Below are 24,768 nucleotides of genomic sequence, written 5' to 3' on the forward strand. Positions count from 1 at the left end.
AGTGGTTATGTTTTTTTCCCAACCCTTCACCTTCAATCTGTTGATGTCTTTTCCTATGAGATGAGTCTCTGGAAGACAGCAAATTGTTGGGTCTTTTTTTTTTTTTTTTTTTTTTTTTTTTTTTTTTTTTTTTACAAACCAATCTGCCAGTCTATGTCTTTTGATTGGTGAGTTTAGGCCATTAACATTTAGGGTTATTATTAAGACATGACTTGTATTCTTAGTCATTTTGTTTATTTTTGGTATTTAACTTAACTTGGTTTCTACTTTGATTGGTTTTTCCTTTAGTGAAACACTCCCACTGGCTGATTTTCATTGTTGTTTTTCATTTCCTCCTCATGGGATATTTTGCTGAGGATGCTCTGTAGTGCAGGCTTTCTAGTTGAAAATTCTTTTAACTTTTGTTTATCATGGAAGATTTTTATTTTGTCATCAAATTTAATGCTTAATTTTGCTGGATGTAAGTTTCTTAGTTGGCATCCATTTTCTTTCAGAGCTTGTAATATGGTATTCCAGGATCTTCTTGCTTTCAGGTTTGGGTTAAAAAATCTAATTGGCTTCCCGCAATATATAATCTGATTCCTTTCTATTGTGGCTTTTTTAATTCTCTCCTTATTCTGTATGCTAGGCACTTTCATTATAATGTGCCTTGGTGTGGATTTGTTGTTATTTTGTATATTTGGTGTCCTGTAAGCCTCTTGTATTTGATTTTCCAATTCATTCTTCATGTTTGAAAATTTTTCTGATATTACTTCATTGAATAGATTGTTCATTCCTTTGGTTTATAACTCTATGCCTTCTTCTATCCTAATGATTCTTAAATTTGATCTTTTTATGTTATCTCATAATTCTTGAATGTTAGGCTCATGGTTTCTTACCATTTTCACTGTATGGTCAACATTCTTTTCATTATTGTCAGAGATCCTGTCTTCCAAGTGGTCTAATCTGTTGGTTATGCTTTCTACTGACTTTTTAATTTGGTTTATTGTTTTTTTATTTCAAGGATTTCTGTTTGGTTTGTTTTCAGAACCCCAATCTGCTAATTGAAGTAATCTTTAGCTTTCTGTATTTGCTTATGTAGCTCTTTATTGAAATGATCTTTTGCTGCTTGTATTTTTCTCTTATATCATCCTTTAATTCACAGAACATTTTAATCATATACATCCTGAACTCCTTCTCTGTAATTTCTTCTGTTGCGCTGGCCATGGATTCTAATAATGTAGTATCTGGTTTATTTGGAGCAATTTCTTCCCCCCCCTTTTTTTTCATGTTGTTTGTGTTTCTTCGTTTCTAGCACTGCAGATCCCAGCCATTACTGTTTTTACCCTCTAGGCTTATAGTGTTCCTGCAGGGTTGCAATACTTCTCCTTTAAGGGCAAGAACAATATTAACAGATCTCAATACAAACGATACACAGCCTTAAACCAAATAGCTTCTATTAAGACATTTATGGTTGTTTTCATAAATTCAATTATTATCTATAATATAAACAGTGGGTTTGCAAAAAGTGTCCACAGTTTCTAATGGTGGACAAAGAACGGGGGGTGACGTATAGGATGAGATGTTGAGGGGGTAGGAGGTGAGGATATAGAGTTATTAGATCTTAGGAAGAGTGAAAGAGGAATCTAAAGAAGTTGGTTAGTAGCAGCAGAAGAGATAGAAAGTGATTTTGGGGAGACAAGTATGTGGGAAGATAATAGACAGAGTACAGAAAAACGAACATCAAAATTAAGAAAAATAAAAATGTAAAAATAGGAGATAAAAATATACAACACAACTTTAATATACTATTCACACATCCCAGTACTCAATAGCCTGATTCATGAAAAGTACCTGATTTCACTGATGTTGGGGATGTGAGAATGGGAGATGAGAGAGAGATAAGAGGAAAATAAAATCTCAAAGCAAGATACAAGGGTTGTTTCTGTTGGAGATCAGCATCTTTCCTGCTTACCTTCTCATCCAATAGGTGAGGTTGTCTGTTGTTTGCTGGTATCTCACTCAGGATGGTGAAGGTTATTAGGGTGGGAGGGTTGGTCTAGGGGGCAGAGCTTCGGAGATGGGATGTAGAACTTGCTGGTCCCCAGTGTGAGACTTCAACCCAAGGATCTCCTTTGGGGCCTGGTCATGTGATGTGGTGCCTGGTCTTATCTCCTTATATTACCTGTAGACCTCACAATTTCTAGTCTCTCATTTAGTCTCTAAACTGTATCTCACTCACCCCCTCCCTTTCTACTTCCCAATCAGGAAACTTTCTCTCCCAAGATCTTGTGGGCTGTGCTCTGGGGGTTGTTCACTGTGGTGGAGAGCTGTTTTGTTTTGGTCAGATCAGGATCAGGTTTTGCAAGCTACAGACCAGACTGGCCATGTAGCTGCAAGCACTGTGCCAAGTTGGTGGCTGCCTGGGAGACGGGGGAGTTGGGGACTATAGGTTCCTTGATATTACTTCTAAGCCTCAGCCTATGTTTCAAACTGGGAGTTTCCCCAACTAAAGATGGCCACAAAAGTGTTCCAAGATGGAGACAGCTGCTTTCAGTGATGAGGTGTCTGGTTGGGTGGGACCGGGTGGTGGTAGTGGATGGCATGTTCAGAGATGCAGCTCTGTGGCATGCTGAATTGTGGCTGGAGGCTGTCTCCAGACCCTGTGGGGTGTCCCCTGGTGCAGGCTACCATGTGTAGTGGACTATGGCAGTGGATTCAGTGTCCCAAGATGGAGGCAATGGGAGATACCCACATTGGTAGACGGGGGTCCACAAGGGAGTGGCAGCTGGAGGACCTGCATGTGGGCAGCAGCCAGGATTCGTGTGTGGGTGGGTGGCCAGGAGTCCTGTGCTAACGCCGAGACCTCCAATGGCAATAATGCAGCGGCTGTGATTCCTCTGCAGGAGCAGTTGTTGGGGGTCCTCTGATAACTCACAAAGAAATAGTATTTCCACTAGTTGAATCCCAGGGCACGGAAGCAACACAAAATGCAGCCTCCCTCTAGCCCGCCATCTTGGATCCTTCTCTAGATTTTTTTTTAACCTACTAAGAATGTGGAAGACTGTCAAAAGACACTTCTTTTTCTAAAATTTATTTTTTTCTTTTAAAATAAAAATTTCAAAACGTCTGAAACGATCACCCCTATTTCACAACATTAATGTTAACTATTTAAATTTTTGCATGTTGTCCTCAGTTCTTATTTGTAAATTCATATTTTATAAGGCTGGCATTTTTGGAGTTTGTTACTCATTCCATCATAAAAAATAATCAATAAAACACCTGCTGTTTGTCACACACCAAACTAGATTCTGGGAATTAAACAGAGGGGTATGATAATTAATTTTAGTTATTGACTTGACTGGATTAAGGGAGAGCTAACAAAGCATTATTTCTGGATAACTCTATAAGGGTGTTTCCAGATTAGACTGGTATATGAATTTGTGGACTGAGTGGAAAAGATCCACTCTTGATGTAGGTTGGCAACACTGGGGACCAGGAGAGAACAAAGAGGCAGAGGAAAGACAAATTTTCTCTTCCTCACTTCTTCTGAAATTGGGTTGTCCTTTTCCTCCTGTCCGGTGACATCAGAACTCCTGGTCTTTGGACTCTGGGGCTTGCATCAGAGGCCTCCTGGGGTTCTTAGGCCTTAGACCTTCAACTGAAAGTTTATGATGAGCTTCCCTGGTTCAGAGGCCTTTGAGTTTGTGCTAAACCATGTTACTGGCCTCCCTAGGTCTCCAGATTATAGACGGCTTTTCTATTACTTCTCAGTCTCCATCAGTGCTTGAGCCAATTTCCTTAATCCAGTCCTTCTCACCATGCACACCCTCTAGGTAAAGAGACAGATAAATAGATATTGATTTATTTACCTAGAGCGAGAGCCTCTGTATATAGTGTCTCTGAAGAGCTATGATTAATACAGTGTCCCAAAATGAATTCAATTCCTGTTTTCCTGGAGCTTATGACTTGTGGGAGAAACTGATAGTTATCAAATATTCATAAATAAATAGAAAACTACCTTTAAACCAAATTATCATTTGATAAGGATTACATTGCTATAGATATAATCAGAAATTTTTAATAAGTGTATATATTAGAAACATTGAAGGAAGCATAATTCAAACACTGAGCAGGATTCAAGTGGAAACAAAGCATTTCAGGAGAGAGAAATATTTCAAAGGTCCATTGCATAAAAATGGATAGAAGTGTGAAGACATAGTGCAAATGAAAAAAAAATCAATTTATATGTTCATCTTTCTTCATAGCAGGAAGGTTTTCTTCCATCATTTCTTTGATTTGTGCTTCTTTTCCAATTCTGATTTCTCTCAAGAATATCAGATTTCTTAAGTTGATGCTTTAATTTCTCTTCTAACTTCTTTCTTCATGTTCTGTGTCTATCTTCTACAGTTTCAGAGAATTTCAAATATAACTTCATCATCAATTATTTGATTTTTTTGGTCATCATCCACTATTTTCACTATATATTTAAATGACACACTTACCTTATTTTACTTCCTTGAAAACTTTCCTTATTTATCTCTCTACCAAATTTATGGTCTTTTCCCCACTAGGATTTATATTTCTATTTTTAAAATGTCATTGAATTAAGGATTAGCATTTATTCTGGATTCTTGGATTCTGTAGTAGATCAAATAAAATGAGATATTTTTGATGTTCATTTTCCTTTACTGCACATATCACATTTATTAAGCTGAAATGTACAATTTATAAAAATTTATAAATAAAAAAATTATAAAATTATAATTTTTATTATTTAAACTTTAATGTTCATTATCCCATTTAAAGTGTAAAATAATAAAGGAATGTCCTCTTTTGTTTTTACTTATTCTTGAATTTCATTTGGTCTGATAAATAGTTGACATTTAATAATTATTAAGTAAATATTCCAAGATGTTGCCCTTTATTTGCTATACTATATTTGAAAAAATCTCCATATTTTTTTTCTTTTTACTAAGACTTATTATACTGTACCCACCAATATAAGACTTGTGATATTCCACCCACTAAAATGTGGGTTGTTTTTTTTTCCAAATTTCTACTTAATAAATCTTTTCTCAGTTTTGCAGTCTGCAGACAGGTAAATAGATATAAATTTGAGACCAATTCTTAGATTCTAGCAAACACTCATGTCATCTGATATTTTACGGGAAGCCACCTGTGAACTGTGTGAGAACTAAAACCGGCATCAAAGCCATTGAGTGGGAAAGTCTAGTACCTGGGCACTCACAGCGTCATTCCTGCTGTCTGAGAGCACCTGGTACATGTGACATTCTGCCTATCCCTGTAAGGTTCTACAGAGTACCACAGATGGGGTGATCTGCTGCAGCCAAATAGACACACAGCCTCTCAGAGAATGGTGTGGCCTGCCAAGAAGTTTGCTGCAAGTCCCCTGCCACACCCAGAAGGAAGCCCCCTCCCTCTGAAACCTCATCCCTGCCTTTGATGTATTCCCTTAAATAAAAGACCTGAGCCATTTCCTAGTTCATTCTGTTCCAGCTCCTATGTGGACTGGAAGAAACTATCAGACTCTCCACTTCCCTTTTAAAACTGTTTCCTCGCTCTGACTCTTTATTCTTCACTATTTCAGATTCTTATTTTTCTCAGGTGGCTTATCCTCTCTTGAGCAAGAAACTGCCCTGGCGGGATGCTGGTTACTCCACAACAATATTTGTGTTGTATGATACATCTTCTTTCCTGGGCTTTGTCTTCTGTTTATCAAGAGCTCATTACAAATTGAAGTTAAAAGGTTAAAAGGGAACGTCCAGACTGCAACAGATGTTATGAATAAGAATCTTGGGAGCAAGTGTATAACTGTATTTTTTTTTAATTCACAGATGTTTCTAAGGCAAACAAACAAACAACTTTTAACCAATGACAATTTTTAAAAACTACAATCTGTCTCTCGCATTCATTCTACTACAGCCAATGTCACCAGAACATACAATATTCAAGGATTTGTTCTCATTCATTTTACTTCTTGGTCTGCTTGTAGAAAAGTGAAAGATAATTTTTTGTGCATCAAAAACAACTAAAAGAACAAACAAAAATCCATGTAAAAATGGAGATAGCTTTATGTTATCTGGAAGACTTCACTTCTGCCAGAAAAAAAGATAGGTGAATGAAGACATATCTGTTAAACAGTCTTTACTTTCTCAAGTCAGTTTTTCTTACTCAATTTCTTTGGACTCAGTAGCAATTTCCATTCTGTCATATGTTTTCTGGCAATTAGAGCTTGTGGATTTTTAATATCTCTATTTTCAGCAGTATTTTATTGGGGAATAGGAAGAAGATGCATCAGGATTGTTCATCAAACACAATTTCAAAATTTTAATTAATAAAGTCTGTGAAATATATGACTTAACATGAATAACAATTGTCATGATTGCATAAATCCTTCATCAGGCTAGACTTTAGCCTTGGGTGACATCATCCAAACTGTTGTTATTTTTTTTTTAAGATACCAGGCTTTTCTCCTTATTGAGGCTACTAATTTCTCTCTCTCTCTCTTTTTTTTTTTACCTCTACACATTTTCTAGCCACTTGATTTATTGAGAGTTACAATTAACTGAGTGAATACATTTTTTCTATTGTATACTAACTGAACCTTTTACTTTAAATCTATATGGATCATATATTCTAATCTTAACTACAAATGCTTACCTATATCCTAATTGTGAGTCCTTACATTCCTTTTTATTTGCAATTTGTTTCACTCAAATTCATATACTTATTCAGTTTTACATTATATGTAGAGTGCAGGAATTCTCAGTGAAAGAACCAGAAACTAAAAAATAGTATCTTACTGCATCAATATAGCGTTTTGGAAATACAGCAGAAGTATCTTTTTCTTCCCTTAATTGTGTGTTTCCTTGACTACTCCAGAAGGCACAACACATCCATTGTTATTTAAAGGTTCTAAATTTGGTTCTTCAGTGATTTTTTCTCTGTCTTCTGATGCCTTGGTATCTTTTCCTTCATATTTTTTCTTCATGGCATAAATTAATACAATATATAAAATAAGTGCTAGAACATTTAACAGTATTATCAAGCCCAGGTAGACATATCTATGAAAAGAGATAGAAAAGATTCGATTATCATTTTACATTTACAAAATAACATATTTCTCTCTAGAATGCAGGCTTTACTGGAAAAAGTTTTTTTTTGAAATTATGTATAAAATTACAAAGGTAACAATTGTAATGACTCTTTCATTGGGGTATTTTGGAAGGAAGAAAAACATCCAAATCTATATCCCCTAAAACCATTCTGTCCCACCTAAGAGATGGGGGAGGTACTAACAAACATGCTCGAAGTTCACAATTCAAAGATCCAGACCCATTAAAAGATTGGAACTTCTTCAGAGCACTGTGGAATGCACCCCTTCTCCTAAATAATTATTTACACAGTCTCTTTTACCTAATGAGTTATGTTTAGCTGTCAAGAAAAAAAAATCAGAAGTCTATACTAAAGGCAAAAATAATTTGAAGAACATGAGAAAGACTAAAAACTAGCCATAGATTGTCAGGGATGTTGGAATTGTCAGAATGGGAATTTGAGATAACTATGATTAACATGCTATGGAGTCTAATAGATAAAGTAGCAGAATGCAGGAACAGATGGGTAATTCATGCAGAGTGATGGAAATTCTCCTAAGAACCAAAGGGGAAAAATACTAGAGGTAAAAAATTCTGAAACAGAAATGAAAAATACCTTTGATGGAACAGCTGAGACAAGAAATTCTGAGTTTAAAGATATTTCAAAAGAAACTTCAAAACTAAAAAAGGAAAGAGAAAAAGACAAAAAAATCCCTAGAGTATCCAAGAACTTTCACCACATCTACTCAACATAGTCCTTGAAATTAGCCATAGTAATTAGAAGAAATAAATTAAATAGAAAATAATAGAAAAAGAAGAACTCAAAATATCCATATTTGTCAGTGACATGATTCTATATTTAAAAGACCCAAAAAATTTCACCAGAAAACTTCTAGAACTCATAAGTGAATTCAGTAAAGTAGCAGGATATAAAATTAACACCCATTAATCAGTTGTGTTCCTATACATCAGTGGTGAATCAAATAAAAGAGAAATTAGGAAAACTATCCCATTCACTATAGCCTCAAAGAAAATAAAATAATTGGGAATCAATTTAACAGAGGATGAAAGACCTCTACAATGAAAACTACAGATGACTAAATAAAGAAATTGAAGAAGACCTTAGATAGGCAGAATTAATATTGTCAAAATAGCCATACTACCAAAAGTACTATACAGATTTAATGCAATTCTTATTAAGACTATGATGATTTCTTAATAAAAATAGAAAAAGCAGTCATGAAATTCTTCTGGAAAAATAGGAGACCCAGAATAGCTAAAGCAATCCTTAGCAAGAAGAGTGAAGCACTTGGCATCACTATACCTGAACTTAAACTACAAAGCAGTAATAACAAAAACAGCATGGTATTGGCAGCAAAATAGACTTGCAGACCAATGATACAGAATAGAAAGAGACACAGAGACAGACCCACATAACTACAGTTATCTCATACCAGACAAATGCATCACAAACATATAATGGAGAAAAGATAGCCTCTTCAATACACAGTGCTTGGAAAAATGGAAATCCATATGTAGCAATATGAAATTAAACCCCTAGGCTTTAGACCAGAGTCCCTGTGCTACTAGAAGAAAAAGTAAGCCCAACTCTCCACCATGTAGGCTTAGGAACTGTCTTCTCAACAAGATTCCTAAAACACAAGAAGTAAAATCAAGAATCAATAAACAGGATGGTATGAACCAAAAAGCTTCTCCACAATAAAGGATACAATCAAAAATGTGAAGAGAGAGCCTATAGAATGTGAAAAAATCTTTGTCACCTCAGACAGAGCATTAATCTCTAGGATATATAAAGAACTCAAAAAACTTAATACCCACCCCCCCCAAAAAAAAAAAACCCACAAATAACCTAATCATTTAATGGGTTAAGGAACTGAACAGACACTTCATGTAAGAAATACAATTAGCCAACAAATATTTGAAAAAAGTGTTCAACATATCTAGCAATTAGAGAAATGCAAATTCAAACTACATTGAGATTTCATCTCACTCCAGACAGAATGGCAGTTATCAAGAATGCAAGTAATATGTTCATTGCTGGTGGGACTGCAAATTGGTGCAGCCAATTTGGAAAGCAGTATGGAGATTTCTTGGAAAGCTGGGAATGGAACCACCATTTGACCCAGCTATTCCCCTTCTCGGTCTATTCCCTAAAGACTTAAAAAGAGCATGCTACAGGGACACTGCTGCATCGATGTTCATAGCAGCACAATTCACGATAGCAAGATTGTGGAACCAACCTAGATGCCCTTCAATAGATGAATGGATAAAAAAAATGTGGCATTTATACACAATGGAGTATTACTCTGCATTAAGAAATGAAAAAATCATAGAATTTGGAGGGAAATGGATGGCATTAGACCAGATTATGCTAAGTGAAGCTAGTCAATCGTTAAAAAACAAATACCAAATGACCCCTTTGATATAAGGGGAGTAAACAAGGACAGGGTAGGGATGAAGAGCTTGAGAAGAAGATTTACATTAAACAGGGATGAGAGGTGGGAGGGAAAGGGAGTGAGAAGGGAAATCGCATGGAAATGGAAGGCGATCCTCAGGGTTATACAAAATGATATATAAGAGGAAAGGAGGGGTAAGACAAGATAATACAAATGGAAGAAATGATTTACAGTAGAAGGGGTAGAGAGAGAAAAGGGGAGGGGAGGGGAGGGGGGATAGTAGAGAATAGGACTGACAGCAGAATACATCAGACACTAGAAAGGCAATATGTCAATCAATGGAAGGGTAACTGATGTGATACAGCAATCTGTATACGGGGTAAAGTTGGGAGTTCATAACCCGCTTGAATCAAACTGTGAAATATGATGTATTAAGAACTGTGTAATGTTTTGAACGACCAACAATAAAAAAAATAAAAAATAAAAGAATGCAAGTAATAATAAATATTGGAAAGAAAATGTGGGAAACATTTTCACTGATATATTGCTATTGGGAATGCAAATTGGTGCAACCAGTGTGGAAAATAGTATGGAGATTCCTCATTAAACTTGGAATGTAATCATCATTTAACCCAGTTATCCCACTCCTTGGCATGTACTCAAAGGACTTAAAATTAGCATCCTCTAGTGACATAGCCATATCGATTTTATAGCAGCTCAACTCACAATAGCCAAGCTATTGAACCAACCTAGGTTCCCCTCAATAGATAAAGAAACTATGGTATATATACACAATGGGATATTACTGAGCTATAATAAATAATGATATGGCATTTGCCAGTAAATGGATGGAACTGGAGATTATCATGATAAGTGAAATAAGCCAATCTCAAAAAACCTATGGCCAAATGTTCTCTCTGATATGCAGATGCTGACTCATAATAGGTGGGCTGGAGGGAGGGGAGGACATTTACTGAATTGGATGTGAGGAATTGGGGAAAAGGAGGTGGGATGGGAGTGAGAAAGACAGTAGAATGAATTGTACATAACATCCTATGTTCACATATGAATACACGACCAGTGTAACTCCACATCATGAACAACCCCAAGAATGGGAAGTTTTACTCCACGTATATACAATATGTCAAAATACATTCTACTGTCATGTATAACTAAAAATAACAAATAAATTTTTTTAAAAAAAACTTGGAACAACTATCTAAATATGTATAATGGGAATACTAGATGGAGAAGAGAAAGAAACAATAGTTTGAAACCATAATGACTTATGATTTTCCTAAATTATTGTCAGACACTAAACCACAGATCAACTAAGCTCAGAGAACACCAAGAAGGAAAAATTTAAATAAACTATAGCTAATTATAACATTTTTGAATTACAGAAAATCAAAGAAAAGATCCTGAAAGAAAACAGGGGGGGAACATCTTACCTATAGAGGAGTAAAGATCACTTTTGACTTTTATTCAGAAACCATATGAGAAAGGAGAAAATGGAGTGAAATATTCAAAGTATTGGGCAGAAAAATTCATCCATATAAAAATTCATCAAAGTAAAATTTTAGAGATCCCTATCTCGAAAAAAAAAACATAGAAATAAAGACATTCCAGACAAAAGTTTATGGAATGTGCTGCTAGTAGACCTGCCTTGCAAAAATATTAAATAAGTTCTTTTTTAAAAAAACTTATTTAATATTTTAATAAATAGCTATTTATTCTAATTTGTTATACATTAACAGCAGAAAGCATTTTAATTCATAGTACACACATAGAGAACAATTTTTCATTTCTCTGGTTGTACACAAAGTAGAGTAACACCATTTGTGACTTCATACATGTACCTAGAGTAATGATGTCCATCTCAATCCACCATCTTTCCTATCCCCATGCATCCTCCCTTCCCTTATCTCCCCTTTGTCTCATCCAAAATTCTTCCCATGTTCCCCCCTCACCTATTATGGGTCAGCATCTACTTATCAAAGACAACATTCAGCATTTGTTTTTTGGAATTGGCTTACTTCACTTAGCATAATATTCTCCAACTCCATCTATTTACCAGCAAATGCCATGATTTTATTCTCTTTTAATGCTGAGTAATATTCTATTGTGTATCTATACCACAGTGTTTTTTTTATCCATTCATCTATTGAAGGGCATCTAGGTTGGTTCCACAATTAAATAAGTTTTTCTTTGAGAAGGAAAATGATATATAGGTAGTCCTTTACTATGATGGTTTGGATTACTATTTTTCAACTTTTCAATAATGTTAGAGCAATATGTATTCAGTAGAAATTGCATTTTGAAGTTTTATCTCCTCCTGAGCTAGTGATATGTGGTATGATACTATCTTATGATGCTGAACAGCAGCAGTAAGCTGTTGCTCCTGGTCAGCCACATAATTATCAGAGTCGACAACCAAAACTAGACGGTGTACTATGTTGCTAGTATTCTTTGGTTATTGCATTTTGTGTTTTCACATCCCCTCATGGCTACAAAAAACCACCTGTGTACATACATGAGATATTCAATATTTTATATAAAATGGGTTCGGTAATAAATAATTCTGCTCATCTGTAGGCTAATGTAAGTGTTCTCAGAACCTTTAAGGTAAGCTGGGCTAAGCTATGATGTCTGGGAGATTGGATAAGATGTATTAAACGCATTTGCAACTTACAGTATTTTCAATTTACAATGAACTCCATTATAAGTCAAGGCATTTCTAAAGGTCAGAAACTTGGGTATATATAAAGGAAGAAAGAGCATCAGAAAAAAAAAAGAAAGTAAAAGAAAAACTTTTTTCTTTTTCTTATTCTTAATTGATCTAATAGATAACAGCTTATTCAAAATAGTAGAAACAATGTATTTGATTTTATATGGAATATATACATGCATACATATGCTCATGCATGCTTATATGTAAGCAAAATGAATGAAAACTTTCTACTGAGTCAGGAATAAGGAAAGTGAGTTCCCTCTCCACTGCTTTTCAATCTTATATTGGAAGGTCTAGTTAATATAAACAAACAAAACAAAACAAAAGCAGCAAATAAAATGTATACAGATTGAGAAGGAAGAAAAAATTATTTGAGATGACATAGTTATTTATGTAGAAAGTCTTAAAGAATAGATATAAACTCTCCTGAAGTAATAAGTGATTATAGTAAGGTTATAGGATACATCATTAATATGCCAATATTTTTCTACATATCATGTTAGAAATTTAAAACATGTTACCACTGATATAAGCAGTTCCAAAATGAAATACTAGTGCAAACCTAATAAAGTGTATACAAGATCTGTATGAAGAAAACTATAAAACCCTAATGAAAGAAATAGATGAACTAAATAAATGGAGAGATATCCCATGTTCTTGTACAAGAACGCTCAATATTGTCAAGATGCCTAATTCTCCCGATTTGTTCCATAGACTCAAGACAAACCCATCAAACTCCCAGTGAAGTACTTTGTGGATGCCAACAAATTAATTTCTAAATTTGTAGCCGGGCAAAAACCCAGAATAGCCAAAACAATACTGAAGAACAAAGTTGGAGGGCTGACAATACCTGACTTCAAGACTTACCATAAAGCTACAGGAATCAAGACCATGTGGTACTGGTGAAAGAATAGATAAATCAAAGGAATAGAGAGCTCAGAAAAGGACAACTGATCTTTAACAAAGGAGCAAAGGCATTATAATAGAATGAAGGCAGTCTTTTCAACAAATAGTACTGGACCAACTGAATATCCAAAAGAGAAATAATAAATGTAGGCACAAATAATGGTTTTAAGAACTCTGTATATATTTAGGTCATTTTCTTGTGTCTTTGTTACAAGTTGCAATTTTTTAAAATTAATCTTTTTTTCTTTGAACTTGGCTAAAATAAGTTTTTTTTTATGCAGAGTTTTAAAAATATTTTATCTTTTTTTCTCTTATGGTTTTTGGAGTTTGGGTCATACTTAGAACCTACTCCTGCTTCACATATAATTTCAAGGTAAATTACGATGAGTTCTTCTAATACTTGTAGGTTATAATTAGACAATATGTAAATTTGCAGCTAATTTTATTTAGGGCTTAAGATATCATTGCAAGGGGCTGGGTTTTTGGCTCAGCGGTATAGCACTTGTCTGGCACACATTGGCACTGGGTTCCATCCTCATCACCACAAAAAATATAAATAAACCAAATAAAGTTATGGTGTCCATTCAACCGCGCGACCAGCACGCTAGCTTCATACTAGAGGTTCTAAGCATGGAAGTTAACTAGTGAGATCAAAATAAACATACATAAACTCAAATTACCTTTTTCTTTGACCAGGTCTCAGACAGCTCTCCCTCTGGCTCCTGCCTTGAGCCACCGGGTGGGGCAACGAGGTTACACAAGAGACTATCAGGAGAGAGAGGGAGAGCACGCCAGAGGATGGCCTTTTATTGGGGAACAAGAAAAATTCTTGTTCAGGGGAAAATTCCATCCAAAGAAGGTCGAGGGGGACAGCATTCCAAGTTCAGGGTCAGTGATTGGTCTCAGGGTCAATGGTTAGTCACAACCTCACACAAATGGGCTCTCTTATAGCACTTACAAAATTTCTCTTCCAATGTATAGAAGACTATAGAGGCATTTTTCCTCTTTTTTCCCCCTAGGCATGAACGGAACCCCAGTTCTCCATTATATGTCTTCCTACAGAATCCAAATATAATGAAATACATATTTTCCCCCCCAAATTTTTTTTAAATAACAAAACATATGCAAAAATCTTAGCTTTGGGACATGTTACTTTTTACTCTTGAATCTTAATTTCTTCATATTTAAGGGTAAAAATATAAAACATCAATTTCTTACAGCTCTTATGAACATTAAAAAGACAAACTAGGTTGGCTGATACAATACAGAAGACAATGTAAGGGCTTATTATGGTTCATTTAATTATTAATTTATTAATATACTGAAAATTATATACCTTAGAAACTAATATAGTCAAAGGAAAAGTCATAAAATATATTTATGACAACTTACCCAAATAATACAGAATTATATACCCTACAGGTCCCTTGTTCTCCACAGCTGTTGATGGACCACTTCAAACATGTTTTATCAATCAGGGCCCCAAAATATACTGGAGCTAAAATTCCTCCTGCAACATGATATGAGAAGCTATTAATTCAAGGAATATATTTCAAATGTAGCTATGTGGTACTCTACATTGATTCATTTTGGAGTAAGTAAAAGTTAAAAAAAAATTGTAGGGCTCTTCCATCGATTTAGTCTAAATATATGCAAGAATCAAGATTTTATTAGGAATAAGTCACACTATAAAGTAACATAATAGGCATCTTTTATCTGCCCTCACTCTCCCAACATACAATAAAAAAGAAGGAACATTATCCATCTGCAAACTGTTCTTATAATACCAATCAACTGATATCTGATAAAGGAGAGAAGGTTGTTAGTAAAACATGGAAGTTATGTTGGTTCATATGTAATTTTTCTTAGGCAAAAATTGCTGAAACAGTGGGAACAGAATTATAATTTTGTTGAGAATGGGTAAAGTACTCAGCTCAAATGCTTCAAAGGCAGGAGTTTTTCCTACTCTATTTTAATAAATAAATAAGGTGCTTACTCCAGGATTCCTAGTGAAGTGAAGGCCCAAAGAAGTAAAGATCTACTTCACAGAGTACCTGGTTCCTGGCATGTTACACTTGTTTCTGGGTTTGGGTTCCATTTCCCCTTTCTTGGTGTCATAAAAACCCACAATCCAGTATTTCCTCTCCATTGATTGAATGCATTTTTAAATGCCTCATAAATTGATCTAGGCTATCTAAGTGAGGGCTTGGATAAGAACACATAAGCTGTTTATTGCAGAAGTATCCATCTGTTCTTGCTGCTATTTTAATAAAGTCTCAGACTGACTCAGTTCTAAGCATGAGTAATTTGATCAAAAATTTTTAGTAGAAATCTATGCCTCAGATAGTAGAACTAAGGTTTTTATGATTTTACTTTGTTCTTTTTTGCATGTTGATTATGATTTTCAGATATTATTTGGTCATGTAATAAATACCAGTGATCGTACTTCACATTTTTACTGATTCGATTTACTTTTAACCTATATCAATTTCTGAGAGTGAGAAATCTTCTAAGATAAGAACTGGTATCTGGCCAGGTGCAGTAGCACATGCCTGTAATCCCAGCATTTGTACAGCACCCTTTTCTTCTCCTTTCGTTCTCTTTATACAGTTCATTTTACCTTTGAGGACCTGTGACATTTTCCTCAAATAGACTTCCTGTCCTTTTTAACTTGGAGTTACATTTCTTTCCTTTGATTGCAAAGGTTCAAAGGATCGATCCTTCTCACTTCCTTTTCCTTTTGCCATCAGTGGCTTCCTCTTGTTCATGACTCGTCCTCTACCCCAATCCCTAGATGAATGATTCTCTATTTCTTATAAGTATATAATGTTTTAAAATCATACAATGGGGTTAGAAGATGTTAGAATAGCAATAGGCATATGGGTATGTAATTGGCACACAGCAATAAGGAAGAGAGGATGATTTCCTAAAACTCTGAGGAATCACCTCATTTGAATATTTAGAAAGATTTTAATCTTTCCAATAAAATTTAATCTTGCCAATAAAATGTTTAATCTTTCCAATAAAATTTAATTTAATCTTGCCAATAAAATTCATAATTTCCTGAACTTTTGTTATTTGGGACACTTTTAGCCAAAGGTGCCCGATTTTAGAATCTGAGTTCATTCCTTTTTGGATTTTTAACATCTGGTCAAAGTTGGCTGCCCAGCCTTACAGACCTATACAATTAATGTGAATTTCTGTTGTTCCACACAAATTCAGCTTAGCCAAATTCCCAGAACTCTTAAGCTGCTTTAGGTATTATCCACATCATATTTAGAAGAAAGATCCTCCACTCTGCCTACCTGGAAGAAATATTTCTAGGCAGCAAAGCTTTGGGAACTGCTTGCCTTTGTTTCATACTGTGCGATACAAATGTAACTCATTATTCTTAACAGATTGACTTTAACTAGAATCAGTAATCAATTTCTCGTTTAGATCATTTGGCTTTCCTCTATCTCTTAGTCTTTTTAATTTACCACAAAAATAGAAATGAGTCCTACTTTCTTATAGTTGCAAATTAATTACTTTCAGTTTTTGAATTTTTACACAAATCCTGAATTTAATATATTTCTCATACCTAGTGTCCGTATAGTCAGTGAATGACAACCCATTGCAAGTGATTTCAATTCAGGTGGAACATTTCTGAAATGAGATAAAGGCAAAGAAACATTAAAAATCTTTAAAATACCAAATTGAGTTCAATATATATGTTTCTCAGTGTAGTTTTCTTCACAATTGAATGAAAACCCTCAAGTGAATGGCCCATATTATATCATGTACTATTATATTTTCAATCTTTTAAGGAAAACACCTAGGTGATAATAATTGTTATTCCCTAATCATTTAATATTTTATGACTTGAAGACAGTTTGTCAAACAGTTTTACACTCAATCCTTATGAAATTCCTGTGATAAAGTGGTAGTAACAGTAACATTAGGATGCCCACGAAGACAATCTTTAACAGGGTCTATTCAGTCAACACAGCCCAGAGGAAAAGAGCAGATCCTTTTATCTAGGTTACCTGGGTACAAGTAGGAGACCTCTTTTGCTTTTTATTTATGTCATTAATATTAACAGAAAATTTTACCAATATATTTCACAAATTATGTAATGCAGCCAGAAGAGTAAAAAAAAATTATCTGTATTCCAATGTCTAGTGTATTTAACTATCATCTTAAAAGCAGAGGGAACATTTGTATCCTAGGTTAGAATTTCACTTGCTCTTGCATTTAGAAAGTTATTTCCACAATTCCATTGATCTGTGTTCAGTGAGCTGTTGATATCATCCATGATAACATAATATACATTAAATAAGACAGCATTAAGTGGTGGGCTGAGTTGATATTTCAAAAATGAAAGTGAGGGTATTTCAAAAATCCCATTTTTAACTACAATATTGAATTGAATAATAAAAAATTGTATTCTTTGCCTTGAATTATTTGTTCCAAGAGCTAAGTAGACATGATCATTTAACAAACATTAAGCACCTCCTAGGAGATGTCACATTAGTAGTACTTGTTCAGGAGAATAGAGAGATAAATGACATTTCATGTCAACTAAGTAACCTGGAGAAATCATTTAACCTTTCTTTTGGATAATAGTGCTTATGTGCTGTGAGAATCTTGTAATACAATGAACTAGCCCTTTGAACCTCAATTTTTTTTTACATATACTGTCCTCTTAATCCATACGAGAGAGCTAGTATTTGTTGAGCTTCTCAAAGTATTAGAGAAAACTGGGTGCAGTGGCATACACCTATAGTCGTATCTGCTCAGGAGGTTGGGGCAGGAGCATTGCTTGAGCCCAGGAGATAAAGACCAGCCTGGGCAATATAGTAAAACCTCATATTAAAGGAAAAAAATGTATTTGCAAGAACTTATAAAGTTAAACAGGGCAAAAATTAAATTAAATATAGCATAACACAAAATACATATCAAACATATATACTAGGAAAAAATAACTTTCAATTACTTTTGGCTATGATAAAAAGAGCAGTGATGCTTTGCTAGTTCTCCTGTGGGTATGGAAGCTATGCCTGTTATTCAAGGAGGTGTTTTCATGCGTAAGGGAGAAGAAAAAGTCAGCAGGAAGGGGAAGTTAACTTATCCATTGAAATGTCTCTCTCAAATATAAGATTTCTCAAGGGAGAAATTGCAGTTTATTCCTGCCTTAGGTGTCTGATAAGTTCCTGAACTGCCTTTTCCCACTATAGTTGATTTTCAAAGGGTGTACTTGGTTCACACATAGAAACACAAGAGGCAAAATGATAAGTTTTATCAACTTAGAATTTCACCCAGGTAGAGAATGAGCATGCAGAATCGGGATGACCTACACATAGGGATAATATTTTCCTAAAAGAGGACTGAAAGCTCCAACAATTCAGTGAAAATGATAAATGTCTGTGATATATTGACATGCATATAAGAATCAATCACATAGTCCTACATTCACATGCATGTACACTGACACCTAGCTACATAGTGATGTTCCCTATCCCCATGCTCATATTCACATGCTCACATCATTATCATGTAAAGCATTTGTCACTGCAGTGTGACCTCATATCTGATGTTGAACATCTCAGTATTTTGATGGGCTTCTCTTAGGATGAATTCTCAAGAAAACGCCCCAAGAAGCTAAATATGTTATTTTTATTTAAAGATTGAAGAATGTCTTCTACATACAACAAATATAATTTGAATTGATCCTCTGTTGTTCTACTAACAGGCAGTCATCAGGATTTATTGTTTCTGGAGATAATTATCAGTATGACCTAAAAACTCAATAGACAGCATAAGGAATGCTTGTCTTCCTGTATGCAAAAGTTTGAAGCAAAGCTCTGCTTATTCCTAAACAAATCCAAATCACTTATATATCTGTTAAAAAAAAAAACACTACCCTCTGGCTGGGGTGGTGGCTCAGTGATAGCGTGCTTACCTCACACGTGTGAGGCACTGGGTTTGAGTCTCAGCACTGCATATAAATAATGAATAAAATAAAGGTTCATCAACAACTAAAAAAATAAAAAAAATTAAAAAAACCCTCTGCCCTCTTTGGGGCCATTTAGAATTGATATTTGGTTAGTCATAAGATTACATGATGCCTCACATCCCTGGGTTACCAGTAGAATCCCAAAATTTGGATCTTCTTTAGGTATCATAACTCTCACCTTTTCACCCGTAATCCCATCCATTATTCTACTTTTTTCACCACTTAAGTCTTTCCATTTTGCCCACTGGAATTTGTAGTCTATCACTAGCAAAATGGTTAGATCTAACATTCTTCACAGTCCTTCCACTTTCTTGTTCTAAAGAAAGCCTGCTGTCTCCCTGTGACTCTCTTTCCAAGAGATGGTTGTTTTTCTCCCACACCTTGTGTATGGCTGGGCTTGAAATGTATGTGTCCTTCTCGTGCTTTTTACCCCTTTCAGATCCAACTATCTCCTCTGAAAGCCATCTAGCTCTCCTAAAAAGCTGTGATATCTTAACATCGGATTCCCAAACCTCCTTGTTGAAGGTATCAATTGACTTGCACACCATCACTCCCATCATTCCTTGACAATTTTAGTTTTAGGTTCTCTTTCATTTTTTCTAAAACTCTCTGCCACTTTACTAGTTATTTTCATATCCACACACAGTCCTCCCAATAATCTTCCACTTTCTTGACCTCTTCTCTTCAAGATCTTACCTGTCTCCTTCACCCTAGAATCAGACCAATCAGTACACACTTTTCTAATTCCCCATTCTGAGCATCCCTCTCCTCATAACCACCCCCATACTTTAAATTCACTCCATGTAATATACTATCCCCAAACAGCCTGAGCCCCACGGGACTCTTCAGAATCTTGACTCCCCAATGGTTTCATGGACAGTCTCCATTTTCACCCCTTCACTTCCTTCCTCACCATGATGTTTCCTTTGCATACACACTGGACATTTTGTTCCTCTCATTCTTTGTTGTATAATCAAAAATATTTTCATTTACCCTCTGCCTTTCCTACTGCCCTGTCTGTAGGAAATCATTCAAAAAATACTGGCTTGGCTAATTTTAAATTCATAAGCACAAATCCCTGGTGGTGTCCCCATATAATCCTATTATATTTTACATGTTTATTTTCTCAGATGTATTGTTTTTTCTCCCAGTATTCAAGACTATTCACTCACAATTCCTGATCTTATTTCAAACTTTTTCTTCTTCATGCTCAACTGATTACCTTGATTTTTATTTTAGAAAAAATGATTCTAGTATTTCAGAAAAAGGATTCTAGTATTTCAGAAAAAAGATTCTAGAAAAGGATTCTAGTATTCTTACATAACTAAGACTACATATTTACTTGCCTTTACCAACATGGACTATCTTCCCTTCTATTACAGAGTAAAATGGTGTTCTTGTTCATATTTCCTTCTTCTTTCTTCTGTAAAAGTTCTTTTTCCTGTGTTATCAGCTTCCTTATCCTCTATCTGGTAAATGTCATCAGCATATCTAGCTTTAAACATAAACAGAACTCTTGGTGTCACAGCCTTGCTGTCTACCACACCTTTCTGCTTTTTTTTTTTTTTAAATAACACTGCTCTTAAAAGAGTTTTCTCTACTGGGTAAGTACATTTTCCTTTCTTGCATTTTCTCTTGATGCTTTTAAAAACAGCCTTTAACCCTCCTATTTTCATAAATATTTTTGTTAAAGCTAACAGTTACCAGCACATCACGAAATACAAGGGTCACTTCCTAGTCCCTAACTCTATGATTTCTCAGCAGCCCTGGACACAGTAGCTCACACCCTCCTTCTTAATACTTTCTTCATCTGGCTTCTGGGTCATGGCCCTCTCTTAGTGTTTCTAATGCCCCATAAAACTTCCTTCTCAGTTTCCTTCACTGGTTTCTCTTCCTGTTCTTAATCTCTGAAGTTAGAATGCCTAGGTCTTGGTGTTAGGATCTTCTTTCTATCTGAGTTCAAATAGAAAGATCTCAGCACTATCATAGTTTTAAATACCATCTTTATGTTCCTGCTTCAAAAAAAAATGTGCCTCTGATTCCAGTGTTTTATTTTTTCTCTATGTCAGATTATATATGCAATGCTATCACTAGATATCTCACAGGTTTCTCAGATTTATAGAGATAGAACAGGTCCTTGCTTCTCCACTTCCTCCAACCTGTTTCTCTCTTGTAAGGGTTCTGACAGTGGAAATGTACAAGACAGTGAATTTCCTCTGGTGAGAAAACTTTCAAGGAATAATAAGGCATTTTGTTTCCCACAATTGGAATATTCTGCAGTTTTTTCCCAGGAACTAGTAAGATAACTAATACATGTGCAATGCCTAGGTGCTATATCAATGCCCTGCATGAAGAGGCTCTGTGCTACAGTCTTATCAGCCTCAACCTTGATCTCAGGCACAGAGCTCCTTGGAATAAAGAAACTCTCTTGTCAGACAACCACAATGCTTCACCAAGTTCTGCTGCACCTGAAGCTGTCCACATAATAGTAGCTTTAAATGATGGACTTTCTTGAGAGCTACACAAAGCTCCTAACATGTGCACATTGGAACTATAGTATGTAACTGAGGAATAAGCTGCATAATGTTGCTAACTCTGTAACCTGCCTAATGACACAATGAATGATAATATACTACTAATGCCAGTGGCCTAATGTAACCTATTGATATAAGTGAAGCCAGCAGCTTGGACAAAGAGACATTCTGCCCTTCTGCCTCTGAATCTTGCTTCTGTCTCCTTTGCAGTTTTTGATTTCTTTACACTTCCAAGTCTTTACTTTTTGCCCAATAGTACCATGGGCCTACCAGATATTGGACCAGAACCTTGAAATCATCCTCAAATTCTCTATCCCATATGTTACATCCAATTTATCAGCCAATTCCATTTGCCTTGGCCAAAAAAAAAAAAAGAAAGAAAGAAAGCAAAGGAAGGAACAAAGAAACAAAGAAGGAAAGAGAAAAAGAAAAAAAATGACTGAAATTCAAACTTTTCACTTTCCACTTCCTTTACCATCACCATCATCAATGAACCCCCACCTTGTGGACAGCTGGCATAGCCTTCTTTTATCACTTATTGTTTCTTGCCTCCCTAAAATTATTATTTCTACAGCAGCCACAGTCAATTAGGTTTGGCATGTTACTACCACATGCTTAAATCTATCTGGTGCCCAAATGTTTTCTTTCAATTAAATCAATAGATGATTCACACTGACAGGCCTACTAGGATACAAGGTAATGTAAAATGAAGAATTCTTTTAGAATCTAAAAAGATTCTTTTACAATTGAAGTGGAAGTCAATAATTCTGTCTTAATATTCTTAGCAAGAGGAGAAAATATAGAATCTAGATGTCAGAAGAATAAGAGACAAAATCATTATTAATTACAGCATCAAATTATCACAATAATCTTAAAGAATATGCATTATTAAATAATTAAGTAACAAGATATGAACTTGGGTCCCAGATACATTGTGAAAAATATGTATATCATTAGGTGTCTTTATAGTGCAGTATATACGAAAGTGGTTCAAAAAGTCATACTCACTTCACAAGCAGCATGACAAATGAGGCGGATCCCAATGCAGTGCAAACAGAACTTATGACTTGTGCAGTTAAATCGAAGTAATATTTTTTTTTACAATTATCATCTCTTGGGCATTCACCCAAACGGGCTGAATAATTTGTGTTCTGGAAATTAGACCCTTCTATACAAGTACAGTTATGAAAGACCTAAAAAAACAGTTTTGAAACATTACAGAAAACATTTTTAAAATATGACAATGCTATATTTTCATTATATTTAAAGAGATCTTATTCATTCAAACTAAAATATTTACCATTTTTAAAAAATTCTAAAAATATAGTTGCAGAATACAGTCAAAATAGTTTCCTGGATTTTTTTCTAGATAAGAAAATGCAATTCACAGTTAAAACTTAATTCATTTCTAATTTTAAAGTTAGGAAATAATTGAAGAAATTAATGCTTGAAACTCTGTATATAAGTTCCTGTATATACTTTTCTCTGTATACAATTTTATCATTTATACACATTTTTCCAAATACTTCTCTTTCGCCCAATTTTACTTTCTATGACTACTCATTCTCTTTGACAATATCTACAAAGTGTCCCTGATAAAAGGATAACGCTAGAGAATATAGAAACCTAATAGTTTTTGGAGGGGCCAAAAATTGAAACTAAAGTTACCCATAAGAATGAGAAAAGCCCAAGGGAAATGAAGCTAGGCAGGGGTGCTGAAATTCTGTTTTGATAAGCAAAATTGACATCCAAAAGTATAGTGACAGATAATAAAACAGAAGATATTATGGCCAGAGAGATTCAACACAATGGAATGTACTAACAGTTGGAGCACAGAAAGGGAATGCTTAGAAATATATGATTTTAGAAATTTGATCATGCAAGTCATTTTCATAGATAGGTTGCTTTAAAAAATTCTTTCTGATTCTAGGCTAAACTAAAGTTTAAAAGAAGTTAACCTTGAATCTACTGCTAAGTTCAATTACTGAAGGAAGAACTGAGGAATAATTTTAATCCATACTTGCATGATTCAACAAGCTTTACTTTCCTGGGTTTTTACTTTGTTACTTGTTTTTCAACTAGGAATAAAATTGGAGGACTCCTCTACTGGGCAACTATATTAGCCAATGAAACAAAACTTTGATATAAATATCCTTACTTCAGAAGAGATGGGACAAATTAAAAAATCTTCTAAAATAAAAAGTTAATTAAAAGTAAAGAGAGAGGCGTTATTATTACTAAGAAATTAGGAGAAGACCTTGCTAGTAATTTTTTAAAGGGAAGATAATGTGACGATGGTAGGTAGACAGAACTCATCTTGAGTTTTCTGATATGCCTTCTCCAGGCTTTACCAAATGGACAAAATAAGACCATGGGTTCAATGGGTGCCCTCTCAGTGAAAGGCACTGCAGTCACAAATGTGAAATGTAGGATTTTAAGGATGGTCTTTGAGCCATATTTGTCCAAGTTTCTTAAGTTGTGGCCCAGCTTCAGAGAATCTAGGGTGCTTAATTCTTCAAAGTTTTTCATGCCTTTCCATCGTGTAATTAGAATTGTAAGTAAGAGAATGGTGAAAAAAAAATTGAAAATCAGCCACAGATATGGCAGAAAGCAATGATCATAGTTGGTTATATTGCTTATGTTGGTGATAAGAAAAAGACCCAGGAGATGATTCTTCATATTGGTGAGATGTTGAGTAGATTGGAGGTATGAGAAATTTCACAAATGATCTCCAACTATTGAGGAATTGCCCAGGGAGCTGGGCAGAACCCATAGCTCACATGGGGGAAGGGAATGTTTTGAGCCTTTGGTTTTGAGAAACTCCTAATTAGAAGATAAGAAATGGGCAATCAATGAGCATGAAACCATGATTATTTCTTGGAAAGTCAAAAGGATAGTGAGTCCAGAGTTAAACTCATCAGAATCTATATACAAAATTGTATAGAGATTATTGTTCTAGTAAGGCAGGTAGTGCTGAAAAATGAGCTGCTCAGGACTTTCCCCTAACTTCTGAAAAGTAAAGTAATTCTAACTTAACAGAAATCATTGCTTCAATAAAATGAGATGCTTCCTAGGGACCCTAAATGCA

The 24,768-nt window shown here is 34.9% G+C and overlaps 1 protein-coding gene across 6 annotated transcripts in view; it reads right to left on the bottom strand.

Annotated features, from left to right (window-relative positions):
* Positions 1 to 3,057: 3,057 nt before the first annotated feature.
* Slco1b3 (solute carrier organic anion transporter family member 1B3) overlaps positions 3,058 to 24,768 on the bottom strand; it is an 88,411-nt gene continuing 66,700 nt past the window's right edge. For 4 of the 6 annotated variants that reach the window (XM_005328910.5, XM_021728832.3, XM_040280939.2 and 1 more), the window contains 4 exons: positions 22,689 to 22,873; positions 16,732 to 16,796; positions 14,544 to 14,661; positions 5,810 to 7,067 (listed from right to left, as the gene is read on the bottom strand). In XM_005328910.5, the coding sequence (XP_005328967.2) occupies positions 6,857 to 7,067; positions 14,544 to 14,661; positions 16,732 to 16,796; positions 22,689 to 22,873 (579 nt within the window). In that variant the 3' untranslated portion in view covers positions 5,810 to 6,856. Of the gene's footprint in view, positions 3,812 to 5,809; positions 7,068 to 13,831; positions 13,917 to 14,543; positions 14,662 to 16,731; positions 16,797 to 22,688; positions 22,874 to 24,768 lie in introns of those variants that run through there. The other 2 variants (XR_013423033.1, XM_078015130.1) reach the window with 2 other exon arrangements.

Source organism: Ictidomys tridecemlineatus, chromosome 6 (genome assembly GCF_052094955.1).
Source record: "Ictidomys tridecemlineatus isolate mIctTri1 chromosome 6, mIctTri1.hap1, whole genome shotgun sequence".
Taxonomy (NCBI): domain Eukaryota; kingdom Metazoa; phylum Chordata; class Mammalia; order Rodentia; family Sciuridae; genus Ictidomys; species Ictidomys tridecemlineatus.